The sequence below is a fragment of the Budorcas taxicolor genome, chromosome 2 (assembly GCF_023091745.1).
Source record: "Budorcas taxicolor isolate Tak-1 chromosome 2, Takin1.1, whole genome shotgun sequence".
Lineage (NCBI taxonomy): Eukaryota > Metazoa > Chordata > Mammalia > Artiodactyla > Bovidae > Budorcas > Budorcas taxicolor.
The window spans coordinates 18096022-18120828 of record NC_068911.1 but is presented as its reverse complement, the minus strand read 5'-3'; the positions used below and the strand labels follow the sequence as shown (position 1 = coordinate 18120828).

The 24807-nt window shown below is 50.7% G+C and overlaps 1 protein-coding gene across 2 annotated transcripts; it reads left to right on the top strand.

The window, feature by feature from the left end:
- Positions 1-3096: 3096 nt before the first annotated feature.
- Positions 3097-24559, top strand: KDM8 (lysine demethylase 8). Of its 2 annotated transcripts, XM_052663090.1 has the most exons (8): positions 3097-3227; positions 14097-14592; positions 15815-15981; positions 17020-17152; positions 19090-19134; positions 22394-22543; positions 23337-23429; positions 23505-24559. In XM_052663090.1, the coding sequence occupies exons 2-8, from the start codon at positions 14125-14127 to the stop codon at positions 23667-23669; spliced, it is 1221 nt and encodes a 406-aa protein (XP_052519050.1). In that variant the 5' UTR covers positions 3097-3227; positions 14097-14124; the 3' UTR covers positions 23670-24559. The 2 variants fall into 2 exon arrangements, with proteins under 2 accessions (XP_052519050.1, XP_052519058.1); XM_052663098.1 differs by lacking the exons at positions 22394-22543; positions 23337-23429; positions 23505-24559 and adding an exon at positions 21438-21897.
- The last annotated feature ends 248 nt before the right edge of the window (positions 24560-24807 follow it).

The following is a 24807-nucleotide window of genomic DNA, read 5'->3' as shown; positions in this document are numbered from 1 at the left end:
AAAGTCAAGGAGATCGTCCCAACTATACATATGCTCAGAAAGCTCCCTTGGAGGTCAAAAAGAGAGTGCTGTCATCCAGCCCACAAGCCTCTACTGGAATCCACCTTGGCTAAGAGACACATGTGCATGCAGGGAAGGACCGTGAGTAACCAAATAGGGACTCAGAGCCAGGCAAAGCAAGATGATTGGTCAAAGGGAATCCGGAAGAAATGCCCCATATGAGTGACTCAACCTACCGTGAGGGCATGACTCTTTCTCTGAGTCCACCCATGTGTCTATCCCCAAGCACTCTTTTCCCTCCTAATAAACACCTTACTTGCTTCACTACTTTCTATGTGGAAAAGCATTTCGATAGAGCTTACAAGCCAGGGCTTTGTCACTGGCCTCTGCCCTGGAGGTCTAGGGGCTAGATTTAGCACTCTCATTGTCAAGGCCTGACTTCAGTCTCTGGCCGGGGAACTGAAATTTTGCTTAAAGCTACTGCCAGGTCAAGGTCACTGAGATAAACATGATAATCTTGACTGCACAGGGTTGTGGGAAAAGCTGGTTTAAAACATAACATTCAAAAAAACGAAGATCATGACATCTGGTGCCATCATTTCATGGCAAATAGACGGGGAAACAATGGAAACAGTGACAGACTTTATTTTCTTGGACTCCAAAATGACTGCAGATCAGGTGACTCCAGACATGAAATTAAAAGACATTTGTCCTTGGAAGAAAAGCTATGACAAACCTAGACAGTGATTAAAAAGCAGAGACATTACTTTGCTGACAAAGGTCTGTCTAGTCAAAGCTATGGTTTTTCCAGTAGTCATATATGGATGTGAGAGTTGGACCATATAAGAAGGCTGAGCTCCAAAAAATTGATGCTTTCGAACTGCGGTGTTGGTGAAGACTCTTGAGAATCCCTTGGACTGCAAGGAGATCAAACCAGTCAATCCTGAAGGAGGACTTCCCTTGTAGCTCAGTCGGTAAAGAATCTGCCTGCAATACAGGAGACCTGAGTTCGATTCCTGGGTCAGGAAGATCCCTTGAAGAAGGAAATGGCAACCCACTCCAGTATTCTTGCCTGGAGAATCCCACGGACAGAGGAACCTGGCAGGCTACAGTCCATGGAGTCCCAAGAGTCGGACACAACTTAGCAACTAAACCACCACCAATCCCAAAAGAAATCAATCCTGAATATTCATTGGAATGACTGATGCCGAGGCTGAAGCTTCAATACTTTGGCCACATGATGCGAAGAGCCGACTTACTGGAAAAGACTCTGATGCTGGGTAAGATTGAAGACAGGAGGAGAAGGGGACAGCAGAGGATGAGATGGTTGAATGGCATCATTCGATGGACACGAGTTTGAGCAAACTCTTGGAGATGATGAAGGACAGGGAAGCCTCGGGTGCTGCAGTCCATGGGTCACAGAGAGTTGGACATGACTCAGTGACGGAACAACACAGGGTTGTGGAGACAATTATGTAATTTTGGGAAATCCAAGGGGCCCAGACAACGCCTGACACATCCCTAGTAACCAGTGACAAAGACTCTCTCCTCAACTGAACTCTACTCAGACTCTTCTGAAGAGTCCTATTTGTAACTAGACCATGCCCTTGGGCTCTGTTTTTAATCTGTTTAGTCTAGTTTCACCAAGAATTCTGATGGGTCAGTTTAGCAAAAATCCCCGACCCTTCATATCTGATCACAATCCTTATCCTCCGCCCTTGATATCTTATCACCCTGGCCTGCCATCAGCAAAAATTCTGTGAACTTGGTTCAGTTAGAATTCCCCTTACCCATGACACTTCCTCTTAGCAAGTTTCTGTCCACTGAGCCAGATCTTGCTCCTTGGCTATCAATCTCCACTTGTCCTTCCTGTGTTCAGAGCTGTACTTCATCTCTACCCTATCACATCATAGCGCGCCCCCACCCCACGTTCCACTGCAGCAGTCTTCCACAGATAAAGCCTGCTTTTAGGGCTTCCCAGGTGGCTCAGTGGTAAAAAACTCACCTGCCAATGCAGAAGACCGGGATTTGAACCCTGGGTCAGGAAGATCCCCTGGAGAAAGAAACGATAGCCCACGCCAGTATTCTTGCCTGGAAGATCCCATGGACAGAAGAGCTTCGCAGGCTCCATTCCATGGGGTTGCAAACGGTTGGACACGACTTAGTGACTAAACAATACCTTCTTTAAAAAATGTCACAAATAAAGTTTTCGTTAACACCAGCAAATGAGTTTCCTTCCCATTTCTACCTAGCCTCCAAAACTAGTATGAGCCAAACTCTCAGCGCTTCCAACGGCCTGGTCCTTTAAGGCCATAGGGTGAATGATCAAAACCAGACGCCCTGGGGTGATGCCCACACCACCCAACATCAAGGCAGCAGGGGCAGAAGTGAAGGCTCTGACCCCCTGCATGCCACTCCACACTGACACCCTAGTCCTCCTCACTTCTACAGGCCATGGATGCAGGACTTGGGGGTGAACTCTGAAAAGTCAGCATCTGCGACTTTCCTAAAGTACGAATATTTGGCCACTTTATTTCACTGAACCTTGATTCTGCTGTTGTTCAGTTGCTCAGTAGTGCCCGACTCTTTGCAAGCCCATGAACTGCAGCACACCAGGATTCCCTGTCCTTCACCATCTCCCGGAGCTTGGTCAAACTCATGTCCATCCAGTCGGTGATGCCATCCAACCATCTCATCCTCTGTCATTCCCTTTTCCTCCTGCCTTCAATCTTTCCCAGCATCAGGGTCTTTTCTAATGAGCCGGTTCTTCGCATCAGGTGGCCAAAGTACTGGAGCTTCAGCTTCAGCATCAGTCCTTCTAATGAATATTGAGGATTGATTTCCTTTAGGATGTACTGGTTTACCTTGTTTCATCTCTCTGAAAAAAGAGGACTGACTGATAAAATGTGGGTGAGAAACTGCTTTGTATACGGTTACCGTTACAGAGGTAATCGCTCGTGTCCCCATTCCACAGAGGAGAAACCAAGGGAAAGGCCCAACAACCCTAGGCCACAGTTCCACCCTCCCGCCTTTAAAATCGGGCGGGGCGGGGCCACGGCATCGATCACTCGGCGCTTAGCTAGGCATGCCTTGGTGGGCAATCGAGCTGCGAGTGATCGATACTCCGGCAAGCTTCTGTCTACTCGGAGAGGGCCGGAGCGTTCGGTTTTCAAAGGACAAGTCGTCGCCGGCCTCCGGCGTGTCGATACCGTCCAAATCTGAGCCAGGTAGGTGAGCAACTCGAGAGGAGTGAACAACTCTGGCTCCTTAGAAACGGAGGCCGGACTAAGGGGGAGGACTGCGCAGACGTCGGATGTAGAGGGAAAGCGGGCAGGGACTGTCTCGCGCGTGCGCCTTGGAAAGCCCGGGGCAGCCCTTCAAAGCCTGAAAACTCAGCGAGGCCTTGGGGAGGGGAAAACCAGGGCGGCGCATGCGCTCTGAGAACGCAGTTTAGCGGGTCGACTCTCCGAAGCCGCCGAGGAGAGGGCCTAGGTCCCGCGCGTGCGTAGTGCTCTCCTTATGCCAGGTATTGCTTTTTGCGCTTGCGTGCGACCAGGCGGTTGTGCGCTTGCGCCGTTTTTGGTGTCTGATTGGTTCGTAGCTCACTTGCCCGGTAGCTGAGCAGGTAACCAATCCGCCTACAATGCAGGAGAGACCCGGGTTCGATTCCTAGGTCGGGAAGATCCCCTGGAGAAGGGATAGGCTACCCACTCCAGTATTCTTGGGCTTCCCTTGGTGGCTCAGCTGGTAAAGAATTCGCCAGCAATGGGGGAGACCTGGCTTCAATCCCTGGGTTGGGAAGATCCGTTGGAGGGGAAGGGAAAGGTACCCACTGCAGTATTCTGGCCTGGAGAATTCCATGGACTGTAGAGTCCATGGGGTCGCAAAGAGTCGAACACGACTGAGCAACTTTCACTGATGCGACTCGAAGGCCGCTGCGCTTCGCAGTGTTTGTACCGGCAGGTGCATGCCGCCCATCTCTGCCTGGCCAGTTACCCTTTGTTGTCGGTCTGGAACTAGGAAGACTGAGCAGGCTTGAACCATCGGGCCCCGAATGCAGACCGAGAGAAATTAAAGTCTCGGGAGAGGTGCTGGGACGGGAAAAGGTGTGAAATCTCCCGGTAGAGCCATGGTGGGGATACATAGAGCCCGTCCAGCCCACCCGTCCTGGAGGACCCGATGGGGCCTGTGCATGTGGCCGCCTGGAGGAAGCGGGTGGCTGACTCAACAGGGGTTAACTCTGAGCATAGGTGTCGCATTATGCGCCCTCGGAATCCAGCAAAGATAAGTCATGGTGCTTAGCAGGGTTAGAGCAAGTCAGGGCAGGTGTTGGGATCACACCAGCAGGCTCCACCCCAAGCCTTTCTGCACTTTACAGAACTGAGCAGCCTGTTCCCAGAAAGCTAGATTGAAGCTGATATATTCCGAGAAGCACTTCAGAGCCTTAAAGATAATTTAAGAGAATTCTGGGATGGCTGCAGTGGCTTCCAGAAGGCTTTATTTTAGAGCTGACAGGATCCACTTGGGTTGTTGTCTAACAGCCAACCAGACACCACTTTCCAATGATGTACTCCATCTGGATGTGAATTCATGAAGCTCAGGACCCGAGTTAGGCCATTGGTTGTGTACAGCCTGTACTTGGCTCCTTGGTGTTTTACGTGACCAGCAAGAGGCTGTTTTGAAGTTCACTTTAGAGTGGTCTGTACAGCCAAGACAAAGGTCACTGTGAGAGGCTAGCTCATACAGTCTTTTTCCGACAGGCCCCCCAGCACCACCCCCACCTTTTCAAGATTATTTCATATGCCAGCAAACAGACCTTTATGTAAGAAGTCAAGTCAGTCCACTGAGAAGAGCAGTTCTATGCAGCCAGTACCTGACCTTCCCATGAAAGCTGTCTTACATGGAGAGGCCAGTACAGACAGGTGGTGCTCTGGGAGGTCAGTTTACAAAGCTAGGACACAGGAACATTCTTTGGAAGGTTCGTTCATTTAATACAACCTTTTATAAAAGACAATTCACCTCTACCCTCACCCCTTTCGAAAAACAGCCATCTGTAACCAACAAGACATCTTTTAAGGCCAATGCCAGTTAATCCCAGGGAGACTGACTTTAAGGTGAGTTTAGAAGGCCACTCGGGCTTTTTTGTCTGGCAACATTCAGGAAACTAAGATCATGGCATCTGGTCACATCACTTCATGGCAAATAGATGGGGAAACAGTGGAAACAGTGACAGACTTTATTTTCTTGGGCTCCAAAATCACTGCCGATGGTGACTGCAGCCATGAAGTTAAAAGACGCTTGCTCCTTGGAAGAAAAGTTATGACCAACCTAGACAGCTTCTTAAAAAGCAGAGACATTACTTTGCCAACAAAGGTCCATCTAGTCAAAGCTATGGTGTTTTCAGTAGTCATGTATGGATGTGAGAGTTGGACTATAAAGAAAGATAAGTGCTGAAGAATTGATGCTTTTGAAACGTGGTGTTGGAGAAGACTCTTGAGAGTCCCTTGGACAGCAAGGAGATTCAACCAGTCCATCCTAAAGGAAATCAGTCCTGAATATTCATTGGAAGGACTGATGCTGAAGCTGAAACTCCAATACTTTGGCTACCTGATGCGAAGAACTGACTCATTTGAAAAGACCCTGATGCTGGGAAAGATTGAAAGCAGGAGGAGAAGGGGATGACAGAGAATGAGCTGGTTGGATAGCATCACAGACTCAGTGGACATTAGTTTGGGAGTTGGTGATGGACAGGGAGGCCTAGCATGTTGCAGTCCATGGGATCGCAAAGAGTCAGACACGACTGAGAGACTGAACTGAACTGAACTGATGATTTGGGGGACTGTGGGTCTCAATTTGCCTGGAATAATGCCAGTTTATGACTTGTCCCTGAAAGCTACTTCCAGTATTCAGAACTTCTGGTGTTTGACTTGTGTAAGGTGAAATTCCTACATGCAGAAATGACGGTCCCAGGCAGTAAAGAACAGAGAAAATGATGAAAATAAACAATTTTGAAAGAGAAAAATAAATGTATATTTTACCAAGCTTAGGCTTATAAATAAAAGGCTTATATACATAGCATCCTGCTTCCCAGGTGAAGAAACCACCTGCCCGTGCAGGAGACATGGGAGCCTTAGGTTTGATCCCTGGGTTGGAAAGATCCCCTGGAGTAGGAAATGGCAACCCACTCCAGTATTCTTGCCTGGGACATTCCACAGACAGAGGAGCCTGGTAGACTACAGTCCATGAGGTCACAAAAGAGTTGAACATGACTGAGCAACTCAGCACTGCCTGGCATCCTTGTTTGTATGGTAAATTCTGTGGTTAACCGACCTATAGCTAATTACCAGAGGCTGTTTGTGCAACACGTGTGTCCCTTTTATGTGGAGCTCTTGGTCAGGTGTGGGGGTTGGGCAGATGGGCAGTGTAAAGGCCAGTCCACAGTCCCACTCTGAAAGATTGTTCATACAGTTTACCCTGATTCCCTCCTCTGGAAGGCCCCCTTCATTTACTACAACCTTTTATTAAAAAGGAAATTCAGTGAGGAACTCTGGGAAGCAAATCAGCAAAGCCAGGCCATGAGGCTATTCAGGCTGATACCTTTCTCCAGAAAATTGCTTGATAACAATTGTCAAGAAACCTTTCTGTCAGACCAATGGGGAATGCTGGAAGCCTGATCTGTAAAGCCTGGATGTGAGGCCTGAATGAGCTTCCCAGTTTTGCTACTGGTAAAGAGCTGCCTGCCAGTGCAGGAGATGTGAGAGATGCCTGTATGATCACTGGGTCGGGAAGATCCCCTGGAGGAGGGCCTGGCAACCCACTCCATGGGTTGCCTGGAGAACCCCATGGACAGAGGCGCCTGGCGGGCTATGGTCCGTGGGGTCGCAGAGTCGGACAGGCCTGAAGCGACTTAGTGCACACATACGCACGCACACAGATGGTGGCCAGCATGGCACCTCACTGTGGCTGCCACGTGGTGCCCTCGTAAGGCTCTCTCGGAGGCTAGTGTTTAAGGTCAGTCATGAGACCTGCAGGGCCATTTCAGTGGCTCATACAGAGGCAACCTGTAAAACCATTTTGAAAACGAACTCGGCTCTCCTGAAGCTCCCACCTCTGAAAGGCTGTGTTGTGCAGTGTCAGCATAAGATTCTGAAGGCCTGGTTGTAAGACATTTGCTGAGGAACTCTGGATTCAAAGTAAATTCCTCCGGCTATTTAATGTGGCCAAGAGGAGGCTGTTTTGTACAGCCGTCTTGAGGCCACCCTCTCAGAAGGGTGGTCCATGTGGCCATCCACCTGAGGCTCTCCCGCGACCAGTTGGCAAAGCAGCCATTCAGCCACCTTTCATTTGTATTTATGAAAACCAAATGCAAGACCACCTTGGGAAGCCATTTTGCAAAGCAGCACATAAGGGCACCTTGAAGGCTGGTTTTGTCAGGCCTTTGTGAGCTCTGCAACATCACCTGGGGAGGCCGGTTTGCAAAGGTTAAAAGTCTGCATCCCAGGGAACTAGTTTATAGGTCATTTGAAACCCTCTAGGAGGCTATTTAATAAGGCCACAAGAGACCAATTTACAGAGCTGGTACATAGGCCCAGTAGAAGCCGTTTTTCCATTAAGGCAAATAAGTGGTCTTCTGGGAGACCTTTTTATAGACCTTTGTGAGAAGCCAGAATATGAGGCTTCTGAGGTCTTTGCACACCCGAGATGAGATTTTTCAAATACCACTTAGGGAGCTCAGACCAGTGCTGTGTGACAACCTAGAGGGGTGGGATGGGGGTTCAAGAAGGAGGGGACATATGTATACCTGTGGCTGATTGATGTTGCTGTATGGCAGTGAAAGGTGCTCAGTCCTGTCTGACTCTTTACAACCCCATGGACTATAGAGTCCATGGAATTCTCCAGGCCAGAATACTGGAGTGGGTAGCCTATCCATTCTCCAGGGGATCTTCCCGAGCCAGGAATCGAACCAGGGTCTCCTGCATAGCTGGTGGATTCTTTACCAACTGAGCTATCAGGGAAGCCCCGCTGTATGGTAGAAGCTAGCACAATATTGTAAAGCAATTATCCTTCAATCAAAAGCAAATAAAAATGTTTTAAATATGGAAAGCAGAAAGAAGAAAATTAAAATTACTCATGTTTTGCCACTTGAAAAAAAATTGCTTTATAAGACTTACATGAGACACTCAGGAAGATGAGCCCTGAGGCCACCCAGTTGGTGGGTCCACGTGCTCTTCTGCGTGTGGCTGGTGGATAAGACCACCAGTGCTGGAAGGCTGCACTGTGAAACTTTTCTAAGGTTGCTGTTAACAAGGCCAATGCAAGGTGTCTAAGAATCTTCTAGGAGCTGGAGACAGGAATCATCCTGGCAGGCTTGGGCCGGGCCACTCAGGCTGTCTGAGTCCTGTCATGCAGTAAGCCAGCTGGGAAGGATAACCACTGTGAACCAAGGCCTGAGCTGGGATCCAGAGCTCCAAAAGCTGACACAGTCCTTATGCCTGAACACAAAGCGTGTTCTGGGTACACACTGCCACTTGATATAAAGTTTTGGACACATTGCTTATTTTCTCAAATCTCACTTCACTCACCTGTAAAACCGCACATTGTAGAGTTGCGAGGGATATGTTAGATAATGTACACAAAGCAGGCAGCATTGGAGACTCCCTGGCGATCCAGAGGCTCGGACTCGGCGCTTTCACTGCAGGAGCGCAGTTCAGTCTTAGCTGGGGAGCTAAGATCTGCAAGCTGGGTGACGAGCCCCAAGAGACAGACAAAGCCTGGAGCATTGACGTGGCACAGAGGAAAAGGGCATGGAGGTTGACCAGAAGTTTTAAGTCCTGTCTCTGTGCCCTTGATTGACTGTGGTGTTTTGGTTGAGTCACTTCATTTTTTCTCCTGGACTTTAGTTTCCTCATCAGCGAAATAGGAGGGTGGGGTTTCAGGGAAAACGACCACGTACATCCCTGTTCACTTCCCAATATTGTGAGGAGTAAAATTAGACGGGGATACTAGGGAAACCATAATAGACCGCTCTTACTTTTGGACAGGACCAGGATGAGGTCCCTCAAACACAGTAACAAGTGGGATCCGGTTTGCCCTTCTCTTATGGGAAGTGATAGGATTTTCTCATCTGCAGAATGAGGATAATAATAATTCCTCAGAGTTTTCTTCAGAGTTAACCTAGGGAATTCCCCGGCGGCCCAGTGGTTAGGACTCTGTGCTTCCATCACAGGGGCCATGAGGTCAATCCCTGGCCTGGGAACTAAGATCCCACATGCGGCATGGTGCGGCCAAAAAGAAAAATGGAATTAACCCAGCTGTCTGGCTTCACCACGTGTTGGCTCGTGGTCTTGCGGCTCTGTTTCCTCATCTATAGGATCACAGATTGGGGGACTAGACTGAGGTTTGGGGTTTTTTTTAATATTTATTTATGTTGGCTGTGCTAAATTGTCCTTGCTGCATGCGGGCTTTCCCTAGCTGCAGAGAGCAGGGGTTACTCTCTTGAGTTAATCCCAAGCAGTGCTTGGGATTCTCATTCAGGTGGCGTCTCTTGTTGCGGAGTGTAGTTTCTAGAGCACAGGTTCATAGTTGTGATGCACAGGCTTAGTTGCCCCGAGGCATGGGGGATCTTCACGGACCAGGGATCGAACTGGCGTCCCCTGCACTGGCAGGTGGATTCTTAACCACTGGACCACCAGGGAAGTCCTGCCTGAGTTTGAAATTTCTGCTCCACCTCTTAAACTAGCTGAATTGCTTTGAGAAGTCATTTAACTTCTCTGCTGCAGCTTCCTTATCTGTAAGATGGAGGTGATAATACTTTCCTCAGAGTTTCTGTAAGAACTGAGTATATATAAAGTACTTGGAGCATTCCTGGCTTACAGTAAACACTTCATGTACGTTATCAGCTTTGTAAGGTCATCATTTGGGGGAGGGAATGAGGCAATTCATATCATACTCTTATGGATTCTACCTGCTGAATACAAATATTCCTGAGCTGGTGGGGAGTGAGCTGGAATGGGGCCCGGAAATAGGAATGGCTTGCCTGGCGCACCTTCAGGGGCCATATCTCTAGCATCCTGCACGCAAGTTTGCTTCTCTATCTACTGCTGACCTCTTCACACACATTAGGGCCGAAGGGAGCCATGTCTGTCTTCCTGTTCTGAGTTATAGATAGAGTCCCAACGTGTCCAGGAAATCTCATAGAAGTGCTTACTATCTTCTGTTGTTCTATCACTAAATCACGTCTGACTCTTTGTGACCCCATGGACTGCAGCATGCCAGGCCTCCCTGTCCCTCACTATCTCCCGGAGTTTGCCCCAAGTTCATGTCCATTGAGTTGGTGATGCCATCCAACCATCTCATCCTCTCCCACTGTCTTCTCCTTTTGCCTTATTATCTATAGCGTATTCCATGGACAGAGGAGCCTGTATGCATGGATAGTAGCCTGCCAGGCTCCTCTGTCCATGGAATTCGCCAGTCACGAATGCTGGAGTGGGTTACCATTTCCTACTCCACTAAGCACCTGTGGTTGTTGGGAAAATTCAGTTCTGGAGGGCTGTTGGATTCCAGGAGGGCCCTCAGTTCCTAGTTTGCTGTTGTTCTAAGCCACCCTGAGTTCTTTGTCATATGGGCCCCTACAGCAGGGCCACTTGCTCACCAGTGCATGCAAACCAAGAAGGCAGTAGAGAGAGTCTGCCAGCAGATGAATGTTCCAGTCTTATGGAACCTGATTCCAGAAATGACATCTCATCTCTTAGGCCAAAAAGTTAATAGCTTCACATGGCTCAGACGGTAAAGAATCTGCCTGCAATGCAGGAGACTTGGGTTCCATCCCTTGGTTAGGAAGATCCCCTGGAGAAGGGAACAGCTATCCACTCAAGTACTCTTGGAGAATTCTATGGACAGAGGAGCCTGGCAGGCCACAGTCCATGGGGTCACAAAGAGTCATACATGACTGAGAGACCAACACACTTAACACACACCAAACCTACACAGCTGTTGGTTGCAGGCATGTATTAATAGTTTTCTATTGTTGATGTAACTAATTATCGCAAACTTGGTGACTTAAAACAAGAATTTATTAGCTTACAGTTCTGTAGGCCAAAAGTGCAACATGGAATCAAAATCAAGGTCGCAGGAGGGCTTCATCCTCTTCTAAAGGCTCTAGGGGAGAATCTGTTTCCTTGCCTTTTCCACCATCTAGAGACTGCCCACATTCCCTGGCTTGGGACTCCCTTCCTCCATCTTCAGAGCAACACTGCATCTCTCTGACAGTTCTGCAATCACATTCCCCTCTGACCCTTACTTTGGCCAGGAACGATTATGTCAAGGACTTCAGTGTTAGGTTGGGCCCAGCCAGATAACTCAGGGTAATCCCTTATTCTTAGTCACATATGCAAAGTCCCTTTTGCTATGTTAGGTAACATCCTCACAGGTTCTGGGGTTTAGGATGTGGACATCTTTGGGGGACATTATTCTGCCTACCACTCAAATTACAGGTCCTGCCCATACTCAAGAGAAGGGGGATTAGATGGGGGATTGATAGTAGCAAGCAAGGATCACTGGGCTCTCTTCCACCAGAAGGTGACTGGCTTTCTTCCCTCACAAGAAGTGAAGCATCTGATGGGGCTTTATCACAAGCAAGTCTTCATTTTTGCCTTCACCATCCACCAGTGGCTCCTGAGTGTGAAGGGTTCTTTCATTATGAACCTCAGAAACCAACCCTGGCTGACATAAGCAAGAGGAAATTTCTTGGAAGGCTTTTGGAGCCCATGGAATAGACAAAAAGCTGGAGAACTGGACTTGGAAAAGACAAGAACTAAAATGGTTCTGCATCCTAGGACTAGTAGACCATGAGTGCGAGACCCTAGCAAAAACAGTCTGGTCCAGAAGCTGCCACTAGGAAGAATGAAATGTCAGCTGCCTCTGGTCTAGCTGATCTCCTTAAAGTTTACATCCAAAAGGGGCAACTCATTGACTAGCGTGGGTCACATACCCACCCCTTGGCAACATCCCACCACACTGAACTCAGGGGGCATGAAGGAATCTCTCAAAAGGAAGTGGAGATGTGTTGTTAAGAAAGAGAAAAGATTTCAAGCCACCGACACTCAACAAATGCCCCCTGTGTTCTCTGCCTCTCTTTCCTCAGCACCAGAAGGAAGTTACTGATCAGTCAGTTCAGTTCAGTTCAGTTCAGTCGCTCAGTCGTGTCAGGGCAGGGTAACTGTTACAGCAAGCATCAACACTGCAGTGGCAAAACACACATTTATTTTTTGCACACGAAGCATTCCGGCCTGGACATTCCTGGTTAGGGGGCTGTCTTGTGGCTCTGCCCATCCCCTGGGGCCTCAGAGTCCTTCCCTTCCAGTCAGTGGGTAGGGGTGGTGTGGAGGTTCGCATAGGAAGTGTTTATGGACCAGGCCTGGACCCTTCCATGCCCCGTTCCATGCATTAGCTGGAACATGGTGTCATGCTCACATCTAACTGCAAGTGAGACAGAGAAATGGGGTCTAACTGTGTGCCCAGAAAGAAGATGGAACGGACCGTGGTGAACTTTAAGCCAGAGTTTGTTTTTGTAAAGCAGGTTTCATTGGGACACACCATACCCATTTGTGTACACGCTGTGTAAAGCTGCTTTCATGCTACCGTAGCAGAGCAGCAGCAACAGTGACTGTATGGCCTGCAAAGCCTAAACTGTTTGATATCTAGCCCTTCACAGGTAAAGTTTGTTGACCCAGCAGTCTCTGCAAAAGCATGACGGTCCCTATTTCTCAGTTTCAAATGTGATAGGGATATGACAGCTGTTAGTATAGCACCTACAACCTGTGTGCGTGCTCAGTCGCATCCAACTCTTTGCAACCCCATGGACTGTAGCCCACCAGGCTTTTCTGTCCTTGGGATTTCCCAGGCAAGAATAGTGGAGTGGGGTACCCTTGCCTTCTCCAGGAGATCTCAGTCCAGGGATCGAACTGGCATCCTTTGTGTCTCCTGCGTTGGCAGGCAGATTCTCTACCACCGAGCCACCTGGGAAGCCATCACCTGCAACACAGTAGCGCAAATAGATAACCATAAGTGTGAGCAGTACACTAGTCACTTATTAGTAGTTATTCCTGTATTCCAGTAGTTATTTATGTATTTCCAGGTTTCTTCCTGAGACGGTTAAGGTAATATTCCTTCAGTAGTCTGAATTTAGTGCCTACTATGAGCCTGACTGCAAGAAACTCAAGGGCCATTCAAACTCAAAACACTGTCAGTGAATCTTGGCTGGCTTCACATAGGGGATCATTTAAGATGGGCCTTAAAGGTGGGATAGGAGTTTGTCAGAGAGGAGGGGTGTTGGAGGCATTCCAGACAAGGACAGTTGTTCCCCTCTGAACAAACATGGGTCTAGTGACCACTGCGTGCCTAGTATTATGCCAGGCCCTGAAGATACAGTGGTGACCCCAAACAGACGGGGACCCTGCCCTCACAGGAAAAGACCACTGCTGAAGAATCAGTGCAGATAAGATGTACATTACACGGGACAAGTAGGGAAGCCTTGGGAACCTGTAGGGGACCAGGTCTGTGTATGGTCTCTAGATCTCTTTATCTAGGAAAATTCTTATATATATATTGGGTTGGCCAAAAAGTTCATTTGGGTTTTTGAAAAATCTCAGTGGTTGACATTCTGGCCACTGGATGTCATCACAGACCTAGCTTTGAAGAAAGCTTATTTTTTGAAAATATAGAACCACAGGTATATAGGCATAGAACATGTTTTGCTGTAACTTATTTTTCCCCATGTGTGCGTGCTAAGTCGCTTCAGTCGTGTCTGGCTCTTTGCAACCCTGCAACCTTGCCAGGTTCCTCTGTCCATGGGATTCTCCAGGGAAGAATACTGGAGTGAGTTGCCATGCCCTCCTCCAGGGGATCTTCCCAACCCAGGGATCAAACCCATGTCTCTGACATCTCCCGCATTGGCAGGTGGGTTCTTTACCACTAGCGCCACCTGGGAAACCCATCTATATATCTATATATCTATATAGATGGGCTTGTTTTATATACATATATATTTTTATATATGTATATATTTGTTTGTTCATATATATTTTTTTTCCCTCTAGCACCCATTAGACTGAGCTGCCTGGCCCGATGGCGGGGCCCAGCGCACTCTGGGAGGCCCTCCAGGCCCTCCTGCCCCGCACCAAAGAGGAGCTGAAGCTGGAACTGGGAGAGAAGGTGGAGGGCAGCGTGGTGATGCTGCTGCAGGAAGCCACCGAGCTCTTCCACGGGGGCCAGCGGCGCGAGTGTCTGCAGACCTGCGAGGTGCTCCTGGACTACTCCTGGGAGAAGCTCAACACGGGGCCCTGGCAGCACGTGGACAAGGACTGGCGGCGGGTGTACGCCTTCGGCTGCCTCCTGAAAGCCGTGTGTCTGTGCGAGCCGCCTGGGGACGCCGCCTCCGTGGCCGCCGCCCTGAAAGCCTGCGACATGGGCCTGCTGATGGGGGCGGCCATCCTCGGAGACATCCTCCTCAAAGTCGCTGCCGTCCTCCAGAAGCACCTGCTGTCCGGAAAGAGGCCTGCCCCCGGCCCAAGCCAGGAGCAGCCCGGCACAAAGGCATGGGGGCGGGGGGGGGGGAGCGGGGGGCGGGGGGGGGGAGCGGGGGGCGGGGGGGGGAGCGGGGGGCGGGGCAGCCAGTGGCCACACCCAACAAAAATCCATCAGCCCTATTTTCCTAGAAGTCAGGGGTCAGCTCTCCCCTGGGGGGAAGCCCCCTGGTGTTCTGACCCCTGTTGAAAAATGGCATCTGCATCAATTTGGAAACAGAGCAACCTCTTTCCTCAACTTTTTTTTTTTTTCAGCTTGTGCAAAAGCCATGCTCCTTGGGGAGAGTGGGAGGGTGGGAGCTTTTTGGTTCCTGAGAAAAAGGACTCAGAGGGTTGGTGTGGCCAAGCCCTATATCCAACAAGAGCCTGTCTCGTTCAACTTCTTCCTGGCCCCTTGGTGGAAGTGTCACCAACTTTTCTGGCTGCCTCTGTCTCTGTGGCCGAGTTTGAGATGCTACAACTTGTGTGACTGATTGGTCCTGCCCTTTAGATCCTTGCCTGTGTCCTCATGGGCTTCCCTGGTGACCCAGTGGTAAAGAATCTGCCTGCAATGTGGGAGACGGGCTAGATCCCTGGGCTGGAAAGATCCCCTGGAGAAGGGAGTGGCACCCCACTCCAGTATTCTTGCCTGGAGAATTTCATGGACAGAGGAGTCTGGCAGGCTTTAGTCGTGGAGCTGCAAAGAGTCGGACACAACTGAGTGAGTAACACTTGTGTCCTTGCTGGTGTTTACCCCACAGATCCTGGGGGTGGTGGCCAGTCGCTCAGTCGTGTCCAACTGTTTGCAACTCCATGGACTGCAGCACGCCAGGCTTCCCTGTCCTTCACTATCTCCCAGAGTTTGCTCAAACTCATGTCCATTGAGTCGGTTGATGCCATCAAACCATCTCATCCTCTGTCGCCCTCTTCTCCTCCTGCCTTCAGTCTTTCCTAGCATCAGGGTCTTTTCCAATGAGTCAGCTCTTCCCATCAAGTGGACAGAGTATTGGAGCTTCAGCTTCAGCATCAGTCCTTCCAATGATGTTCAGGGTTGATATCCTTTAGGATGGACTGGTTTGATCTCCTTGTAGTCCAGGGGAACTCTTAGGAGTCTTCTCCAGCTCCACAGTAATACTGATAATAAAGGTTAACTGTTACTATTGTTACTAAGCACACCTCCACTCTCCTAGCATTGATGCAAATTCCTGGTGAAATGCCTCGAATTCTGACCTTTCTCTTGCTTTTCTGAACAGAAAGTGAGGAATGACCACATGCCGATTCCAGATGTGATGACAGAAAGAACAGTGCCCCGGCTTCACTGTCCATCCCTCCAGTATTTCAAGAAGCATTTTTTGGTTCCAGGGAGGCCTGTGATTTTGGAAGGTGTGGCCAACCACTGGCCGTGCATGAAGAAGTGGAGGTAGGTGTCTGCTGAGGGCTGTAGGGTTCCTCTTCCCAACTTAGCATCCCCAAAGACACCCAAATTCCTCCTCCCATGGCCCCCCAAGAGAATACAGCCTCATAGATGCTTAACTGCCAATTAAGTGAGACGGACTGCTGAGGGGTTAAACCAACATTGAAGGCACCGTCCTCTGAAGCAGTGCCAGAGGTTATAAGGTCCTTACCGGCTGCAGTCTGTTTGCCCTAAGCAGTTTTTCATGAGTGCATCATGGCAGTCCAGTGTTAAGTGTATTATGCCATTTTGCAGGATCTCAGGAATTCTGTGAACTTTCTTAGGGGTCCCCGAAGCTTGAAAGTAGAAATAAGAACCCAAGACAGCCCCACCCCCTCTCCATGGGCTCCTGGGTTTGCTGTCTCCTCATGGCTGCTTTGAGTCCCTCCCCAGGTTCATGGTAGAGGCGTCAGATCAGGCAGCTGGATGGTGGCCTTGAAACGAGGAGGCGTGTCTCAGCCAGGTGACAGAGCCAGCCTGAGTCTTGGCGGTGGCTTTGTGGGAGTAATCGTTTTCCCTGACATGGGATGGGCACTGTCGTCACCTGCGTTTTACAGATGAGGAACAAGGGCTCAGAGAGGTGAAGAAACTTGCCATGGGTCCCCGGTGGGTGACAGGCAGGGCTGGACATGGCACCCGGCCACCAGAGCTGAGGACTCACCAGGCACCTCACCACCCTGTACTGTCCACCACTGGCCCAAATAAGGTCTCTCTGCTTGTGACAAGGCAGGCGAGAGAGAAGTTAGGAGGCTAGGCCAGCTGGAAAATAGAACTGCCCAGCAAGAACCGGATTCATCAGTTTTATCTGCAAACAGCTGCCCAGTGCCAGGCGGGCAAGTGACCTCACCTCTTTGCACCTGCATCTCCTCTGCAGTGAAGTGGGGTCTCCCTCCACCTTGTGAGCTTTTGTGCCAATGAAAGGAGCCCAGTGCGAAGCACGATTATCAGGGTGCCCAGCAGGTCTTAGCGTAACAGTGGCATTGCTGACCCCTGTCTTCCGAATAGTCTAGAGTACATCCAGGAAGTCGCTGGCTGCCGCACTGTCCCCGTAGAGGTCGGGTCCAGGTACACGGACGAGGAGTGGTCCCAGACGCTCATGACGGTCAATGAGTTCATCAGCAAGTACATCAGGAATGAGGTGTGTCATTCGACTCCGGCCCCCTAATACTCCAGAGGGAGGGAACACATTACATGTGTGGACAGAATAACTTCCATATGTCACCAGGGGAGGTTTTGGAGGAGTCAAGAAATCATACTTGAAGGGCCTGTGGTCAGTAGGCTGGCCAATGCAAGGAAGGCAGGATGTATGGGTCCCCATTTCAGGTCCTTTTGTTTTTTGGAGGGTTTTATTTATTTATTTTGGGGTTACAATTCAGTGCTTTTTGGTGTATTTACAAGATGGTGCAACCATCACCGATTTGTAATTCCAGAACATTCTCATCACCCTAAAAAACCCCACACTCATGAGTAGTCACTTCCTGTATCTCCTCCCCACCTATCCCTGGGCAACCATGAATCTGCTTTCTGTTTCTGTGGATTTGCCAGTTCTGGATATTTCACATAGTTGGAATCATACAATATGTGACCTTCTGTGTCTGGCTTCCTTCATTTAGCATAATGTTTTCAAGGATCATCTCTGTCACAGCACGTACCTGTTTATGGCCAAATACTATCCCTTTGACGGATAGCCCACGTCTTGTTTATCCATTCCTCAGTGGATGGCCATTTGGGTTGTGTCCACTTTTCACCTAGTATGAGAAATGCTATGAACATTTTTGTGTGGACATGTGATTCCACTTTTGGGTCTATATGCAGAGAGGGACTGCTGGAGCAGGTGGCCACGCTGTGTGTAACCTTTTGAGGAACTGCCAGATTGTCTTCCATTTTGTCATTTCTTAACAGGGAGGACCTTGGATGTCTTCCTCTTCCTGATACCTGTTGGCCGCTCTGGCCGCTGTTGGGGTCAGGGGCGCCCAGCGTTGTATCTAACCTGCCCCCATCTGACCCTTGCAGAAGCCCTCAGGCATACTCAGAGAATCCCTCAGCATCCAGGAGCCCGGTTTGAAAAGCACTGATCTTTTCTTTCTTCTGCTTGGCAGAATTTTTCACGAAATGATCATCTCCTGTGTGGTCAGAGATGTGGGAAAGTGGGCGCTCCCATTAACGGCTGGCGAGGGCATAAATGATGTAGTGTTGGGAAAACAACCTGGCAGAAGCTGTTAAGATCTAAAATGTGTGTAATGAGTGTGCTCCTTGACCGCACTGTTCTACTTTTGGAGGCATATAAACAGAAGGACCAGAGCATTCGGCTGTTTGGGCTTCCCAGGTGGCGCTAGTGGTAAAGAACCGCCTGCCAATGCAGGAGACATAAGAGACGCGGGTTGGGAAGATCCCCTGGAGAAGGGCATGGCATCCCACTCCAGTATTCTTGCCTCAAGAATCCCATGGACAGAGGAGCCTGGCAGGCTACAGCCCATGGGGTCGCAAAGAGTCGGACACAACTGAAGTGACTCAGCACGCACACACGTGTGCATTCAACTGTTTACTGAAACACCATGGTAGAACCATGTGAATGTCTACCAGCTGGGGGATGGTTGAATGGATAATGATGCATTATCTCTAAAACATGCATCCATCAAAAGAATGAATCACATATGTATGTATCGACTGGAAGAGATAGTCACGATGTATCATTAAATTGAAAAGCAGACTTCAAAGGAATACATATTGTATGATTCCATTTTTATTTTTAAAAAATCCTTATGTGTGCGCAGCCCCTTCACATTTCATGGAAAGTGAGCCCCGGGGCTCCGGGTGACTTACTCAGGCCCACCTCTTTAGCACAGGCAGTACCAGACCCTAAGTGCCCCCATCAGCCCATTCCTGCTGGCTGGCAAGGGATGACATTGGCCCCAGGCTCCGAGGAGGGGGTCCAAGGGGGATGAAGAGGAGGGCCCTTGGGTGGTTGCTATGGGCAGGATGCTGAGAGCCAGCTGAACTGGCAGCTCCAGGGACCTCTTTGTCACAACTAACAGGGCTTCCTGTGTCCCCTCTGGTTTTTCTCCCGTGGAGCAGCCGAAGGACATTGGGTACCTTGCTCAGCACCAGCTCTTTGACCAGGTGAGTCAGACCACGCCTCTCCATCCTTCACCCTCTCACCTTCTCCCACCTCCCTCTGGGGCACTAGCCCCAGGGGGCAGGAAAGAGGTAGTAACCTCAGTTGCCTCCTCCTGGTTTTGCCCCCTGCTCTGAGTAAGGAGGCACACTCACCTGATGCCCTTCTCACCAGCAGGCAGCAGGGGGAAGGCCAGGCCCCGGGACTGGGCTGAGGGAAGAGGAGGCCACCTCCGGGTGGCCCCCAGGGGATGGAATGGGAAGCCCGAGTGTGGTCAGAACTGGTTCTGGGAGCCAGGTGAGGGTGGCAGGCTCCAACCTGACCCAGAACAAGTGAGTTCCTGCTGATCTTGACCCCTAGCCCCAGTTGGGACTCTGCCAGCCTCTGGGAGCTGCAGGTCCAAAGTTACAGCGGGGAGGCGGCGATGGGGCCAGGAGAGCTATGGTCTCCTGCCTAGGCCTCCCCATGTGAGGACTCATGGGTCCTTTCCCCATCCTCTCTTGCTAAATGAGGAAAAGGGGGATTTGAGTTGATCAGGCCTCTGCTGTGTGATCTCAAGAGACTGGCCTGTCCCATCCCCTGGCCTCAGTCATACCAGGGCTCAGCCCTCAGCTTGGCTCCCTGTCCTGGAGCAGCTAATTGCCATTTGACTAGAATACGAGGAAGCACATTGAGGAGAAGAAGGCAAAAACATGATTATTTTTAAGATGGACAAAGGCTCTGAAGCCGTTTTTGTCTTAGGCCCCCAGAGGTGTGTTTTCTCTTCTGTTGTTCCAACTACCATGGGGACAGTCTGAGCAACCAGAGCCCTGGGGCCGCCATGCAGCACAGAAGGGATGTCTGGCTGGCTTCTGCACGGCTTCTGGGGCCTTCTCCACCAAGCTCAAGGTCTCCCACCCAAAACCTCTTGCCCCAAAACCTCTTACTGACTTTCCTCCCAGTGACCCCATGTTTCAGAATATTTTGTGCTAGGCCTGCCTTCAAGTCTCAGCCCCACCTGGGAGTTTCTCCTCTTAGGGTCTCTGAATCCTTGGCCCGTGCCCCCAGTTACATCATCTGGCCAACCAATCACCTCTCAGGAATCCTGATGATGTCATCAGGGACCAGTCAGCTTCCCAGCATCCCACAGGGCCAGGGTCTGGTGTAATCCCAGCCAGAAACTGTGTGGTGTGACGATGAGCCTGGCGGGGGAGAAGCAGGTGCTTCCCAGAGGCCTTGGGGATCCTGCATGTAGCTTGAGGACCCCCCCCCCCCCCACCACAGGACAAGGCACCTCAGGTCATGAACTTCTGCGTCAACCCAAAGCAGTGGACACAGCAGCTTTTTTACAAGCAAAACAGCCCCAGCTCCCGGCAGGGAGAGCATTCCAGCCTTCCCTAGCGGTGTGTGCACTAAAGGAATGGCCAGTCCACCTGCAGACGTCCCTTCAGACCTGGAGAGCTCGCTCTGAAGATCCCTGATTAAACTAGCAGAGTGGGTCCCCTTTGCAACATTTGGGGGACCAAACTTGATTCTGTGTTTAATTTCCCAGAGTCCCGGAGCACTTGCCAGTATGGCAGGCAGTCTTGTCAGTTGGGGTTCAGCAGGGCTACGGTAGATTGGCCTCGTTTGGAAAGAACCAGAGTCTCAGAGGAAACCACTCACACTGGCTGAAACCACTTCCTGACCAGACCTGTAGAGGCAGCTCCGGCCCCTCCCTCTGGGCGATGGATTCCGCGCCAGACCTGGCCGTGGAGCCCCAGCTGCATGCTGTCTGGTCGGAAAGTAGGGTGGGTGTGGGGGATAGGAAGACATGAGGGGGCTGCACCGAGGGTACTTGCTGTTTTAAAGTACAGACAGTCCCCAAATGATGATGATTCCACTTTATGGTCGTACCAAAGCGATAGGCATTCAGTAGAAACTGTACTTTGGATTTTGAACCGTGCTCTTTTCCTGGACTTAGTGGTATGTTTACCATACTATGTGATGCTGGGCTGAGTCTCCCGGTCCCTCGATGCAGTCCATCACACAGTCACACCAGTAAGCACTGGATACACTTCAGCCACTCTGGACCTGGATAACATTCTGGTTTTCACTTTCAGTACGGGATCCAATAAATTGGGTGATATCCGTCAACACTCCGTTATAAATAGACTTTGTGTTTGATGCTTTTGCCCAGCTGTAGGCTAACGAAAGTGTTCTGAGCACATTTAAGCCAGGCTAGGCTCAGCTATGATGTTCTGTTTTCAGCTTCTGATATTTTCAAACTACCATGGGCTTATTGGGACGCAACCCCACCATAAGCTGAGGGAGAATCTTATCTCATTAGAGATGTTCACTGATGATGCTGGGGCAGGTGAGCCCACCTACCTCCTCGTGCAACCTTGTCTGCCTGCCCCCCACCTGCCCCGGAGTCCCAACTTCACTCCTCCTGGAGGACACCCCCACCCCAGGACACCTCCACACAAAGGCACAGCACAAGCTCACTGCCAACTGGGTCAAGGTCTGCACAGCTTTAAGACTTCCACATATGATCACTTGATGCCACCAGCAGCCTGGCATGGGGCTGCCCACTTTACCACATCCTCAGCACCACTGGGTGTTATCACTTTTTCAGTCTTTGCTAATTTGATTAGTAGGAAATGATGACAGTTTTTAATTTGGATTTCTTTGCTGATGGGACTGAAAGCCTTTTTATGTATGATCTGATTTTTGTCCTTTGCTTATTTGTGTAACTTTACATATTGGGATCCTTATTATTTTATATGAATGCTCTACATTAACCTTCATTTACCACAGTTCAGATATTTTCCATTTTATTGGAATACACTTATTTTATATTAATATACTTATTTTCATTTACCTTAAATGTACTGATTGTGATTGCTTTACCATCAGTAAATTTTGGAAAAACCTTCCTCTCCAGAGATTTGATAAATAAATACTTAGTCTCATCTTTTTTCTTTGACTTTCTAAAATGTTGTGATAGATTTAGAAAATGGTAAGCTGGTTTATTTTTAAGACAAAGTAGTGGTGTCAGGTTTTTTAAAAAAGGAAATAAAGATAAAATGCATGTGACATGGAAAGAAATCTGAAAATTATAACCCTTCCCTAGTAATTATATATTTACTTTTTAAAATTGATTTAAAATTCCTATGCAGTAAAATGTGGCTAGCGTCATATTACACAAGAAGACAGTATTGGCCTTCTGCTTAAGAGTCAGTTGACATCTAGGCTGCTGAGTTGCACAGGCCTGGCCTTAACCCGCCTCATATGCTCTGTCAGATCCCCGAGCTGAAGCAGGACATCAGCATCCCCGATTACTGCTGCCTGGGCGACGGGGAGGAAGAGGAGATCACCATCAATGCCTGGTTCGGTCCACAAGGCACCGTCTCCCCGCTCCACCAGGATCCCCAGCAGAACTTCCTAGCCCAGGTTGGAGCCGCTCAGAACCTTGGCCTTCCCCTTCCTTCTGGCCCAGCCACACATTATCCATGTTTAAACACCAAGGAGATGAACCACAGACAGGGGCATGGACCAAAGTGAAACCAGAGACTCAGTACCAGGCCTCAGGGAGGGGAGGGGCTGCTTCCAGACTCCTGTATCGTCTGGGATCCCATTGGATGCCTCACACAGGCAGAACAGGGCCGGGTGCCATCTCAGCATGAGGCAAGTGCCCCAACGGCTGCCGCCCCCCTTCCATCCATCAGAGCCAGGTCAAATACAAAGAAGCTGCTCAGCCAGTGGGTGGTTTTCCTGGGACACAGACAGGGGAGCCTGCATGTGTTATAAGGGGAGGGGCGTGGCGGGGAGCGGGGACATCTGTTATAAAACCTTCCGTCATAGGCAGAGAGGTTTGACAAGCCAGAGTGTCCTTCCAGTCCAGGGCCTATTCCCCGCCCGGGATGCGACAGAGAGGCTGGAAGCCCGACCACCTGGCGTGAACACAGCTGTCCCTTCTCAGTTTTGTGAATGTGGGCACCTCAGCCTCTCTGTGCCTGCATGTCGGGGGGGATGATAAACCCCCTTGGAGGGTCATGGCGAGGATTAGCCAACACACACAAAGCACTTCAACAGCAGTGGCCACAGCCAAGTGCCTTCTGATGGTTCAGGACAGCAGCAAAGGCACTCGACCTAACGCGTCTTGCTGGGAGTGGGGCAGGCTGGGCAGGGAGGGCGTGTGCGGGGACAGCGGGCACCTGCTCATGGAAGGGTCTCTTCCCTGCAGGCGATGGGCAGGAAGTACATCCGGCTGTACTCCCCGCAGGAGTCGGAGGCGCTGTACCCCCACGACACACACCTTCTTCACAACACAAGCCAGGTGGGCCTGGGGCCCCCGGTGGGACCCCCACCCTGTCTCCTGAGACCAGACAGGTGACTCCCTTCACTTTCTCAGGTTGACGTGGAGAATCCTGACCTGGAGAAGTTCCCCAGGTTTGCTGAGGCCCCCTTCTTGTCCTGCGTCCTGTCCCCGGGCGAGGTCCTCTTCATCCCAGCGAAGCATTGGCATTACGTGAGGGCCCTGGACCTGAGCTTCTCCGTCAGCTTCTGGTGGTCGTAGCTGAGAGCAGGGGGCCGGGCACACAGAACGTGCTCATGGTCACACACATCCTTCACACTGTGCCCGGCCCAGGGACCAACTGCCTGAGGACACCTTCGTCAGAGACACGTAGGCCCAGGGGTGGCCCGGCCGCTGTGGGTGGTGGAGGCAGGCAGGCAGGCCCCCAAGGAGGACAGTCCAGGTCCTCAACCCGCATGGAAGCTCCTGGGCTCCGAGCTGGGCTGCCTGGATTCAGGCCAGGGGCCCATCGCTGAACTCCTGTGTGGTTTGGGGCAGGCAACTCCGCTGTGCACGTTTCCGTCTGGAACACAGGGCAGTGCTGGTCCTCGCCACAGAGGGCCCCAGGGATGGGCGCGGGCGGAGCTGCGCTGCAGATCTCAGCTGCTGTCACCAGGCTTCATCATTAGTTCGGTTGTTAACACCACTCCGTGCTGACTGGTCTGTCAGGACAGCCACAGCCTGCGGGCTCTGGAGCACAGTGGCCGTGGCCCGGTCACGGGGAGGGGTACCCTCAGTGTCTTGCTCAGCTCAGGCCTCTGCTGGGTGGTGAGGAGTCTGGGGTGGTTTCTTTGTTACCCAAGTGTAACCTGCCTTCAGAGAAGTGCTCACCCCCGCTTGCTTGGTGGATTTTCCACTCTGCACGCCCCCGACCAGTTTCCAGTCAAAAAAGAGAACATCTGGTAGGCCCCCCCCCGCACCTTGCTGTCTCCATTACCCAGGGGTCACTACTCTCCAAAGAGGGTTGTAGGTCAGGAGAGACCCAGGCTTCAGACTTCACATAAACACATTTGTTTCATTTGTATAAAACATGGTTGGTTTTCTTCTGAGTTTGGACCAGGTGAGGATGCTGGGGACGGGGGTATCACAGACCTACAGGAAGAGCTGCAGAGGAAGCCCGGGGCCAGGCCTCCACCCACCAGGCCTCCTTCCCTCCCTGCCACGCACGCCTGCTGGTCTGGCCTTGGTTTCCGTCTCTCCTCTCTTGCAGGTGGGTAGCTTTCTCCCCTGGGGGAGATGGCCCCAGCAGGTCAACTCCAGATCCCTGCACCTTGACCCACAGCTCAGAAACCCCAGGGAGGGTCCTGACCAGTGGGCCTGGGACCTGGGCCCACCCAGGGGCGACGCCGGGATGCCAGGG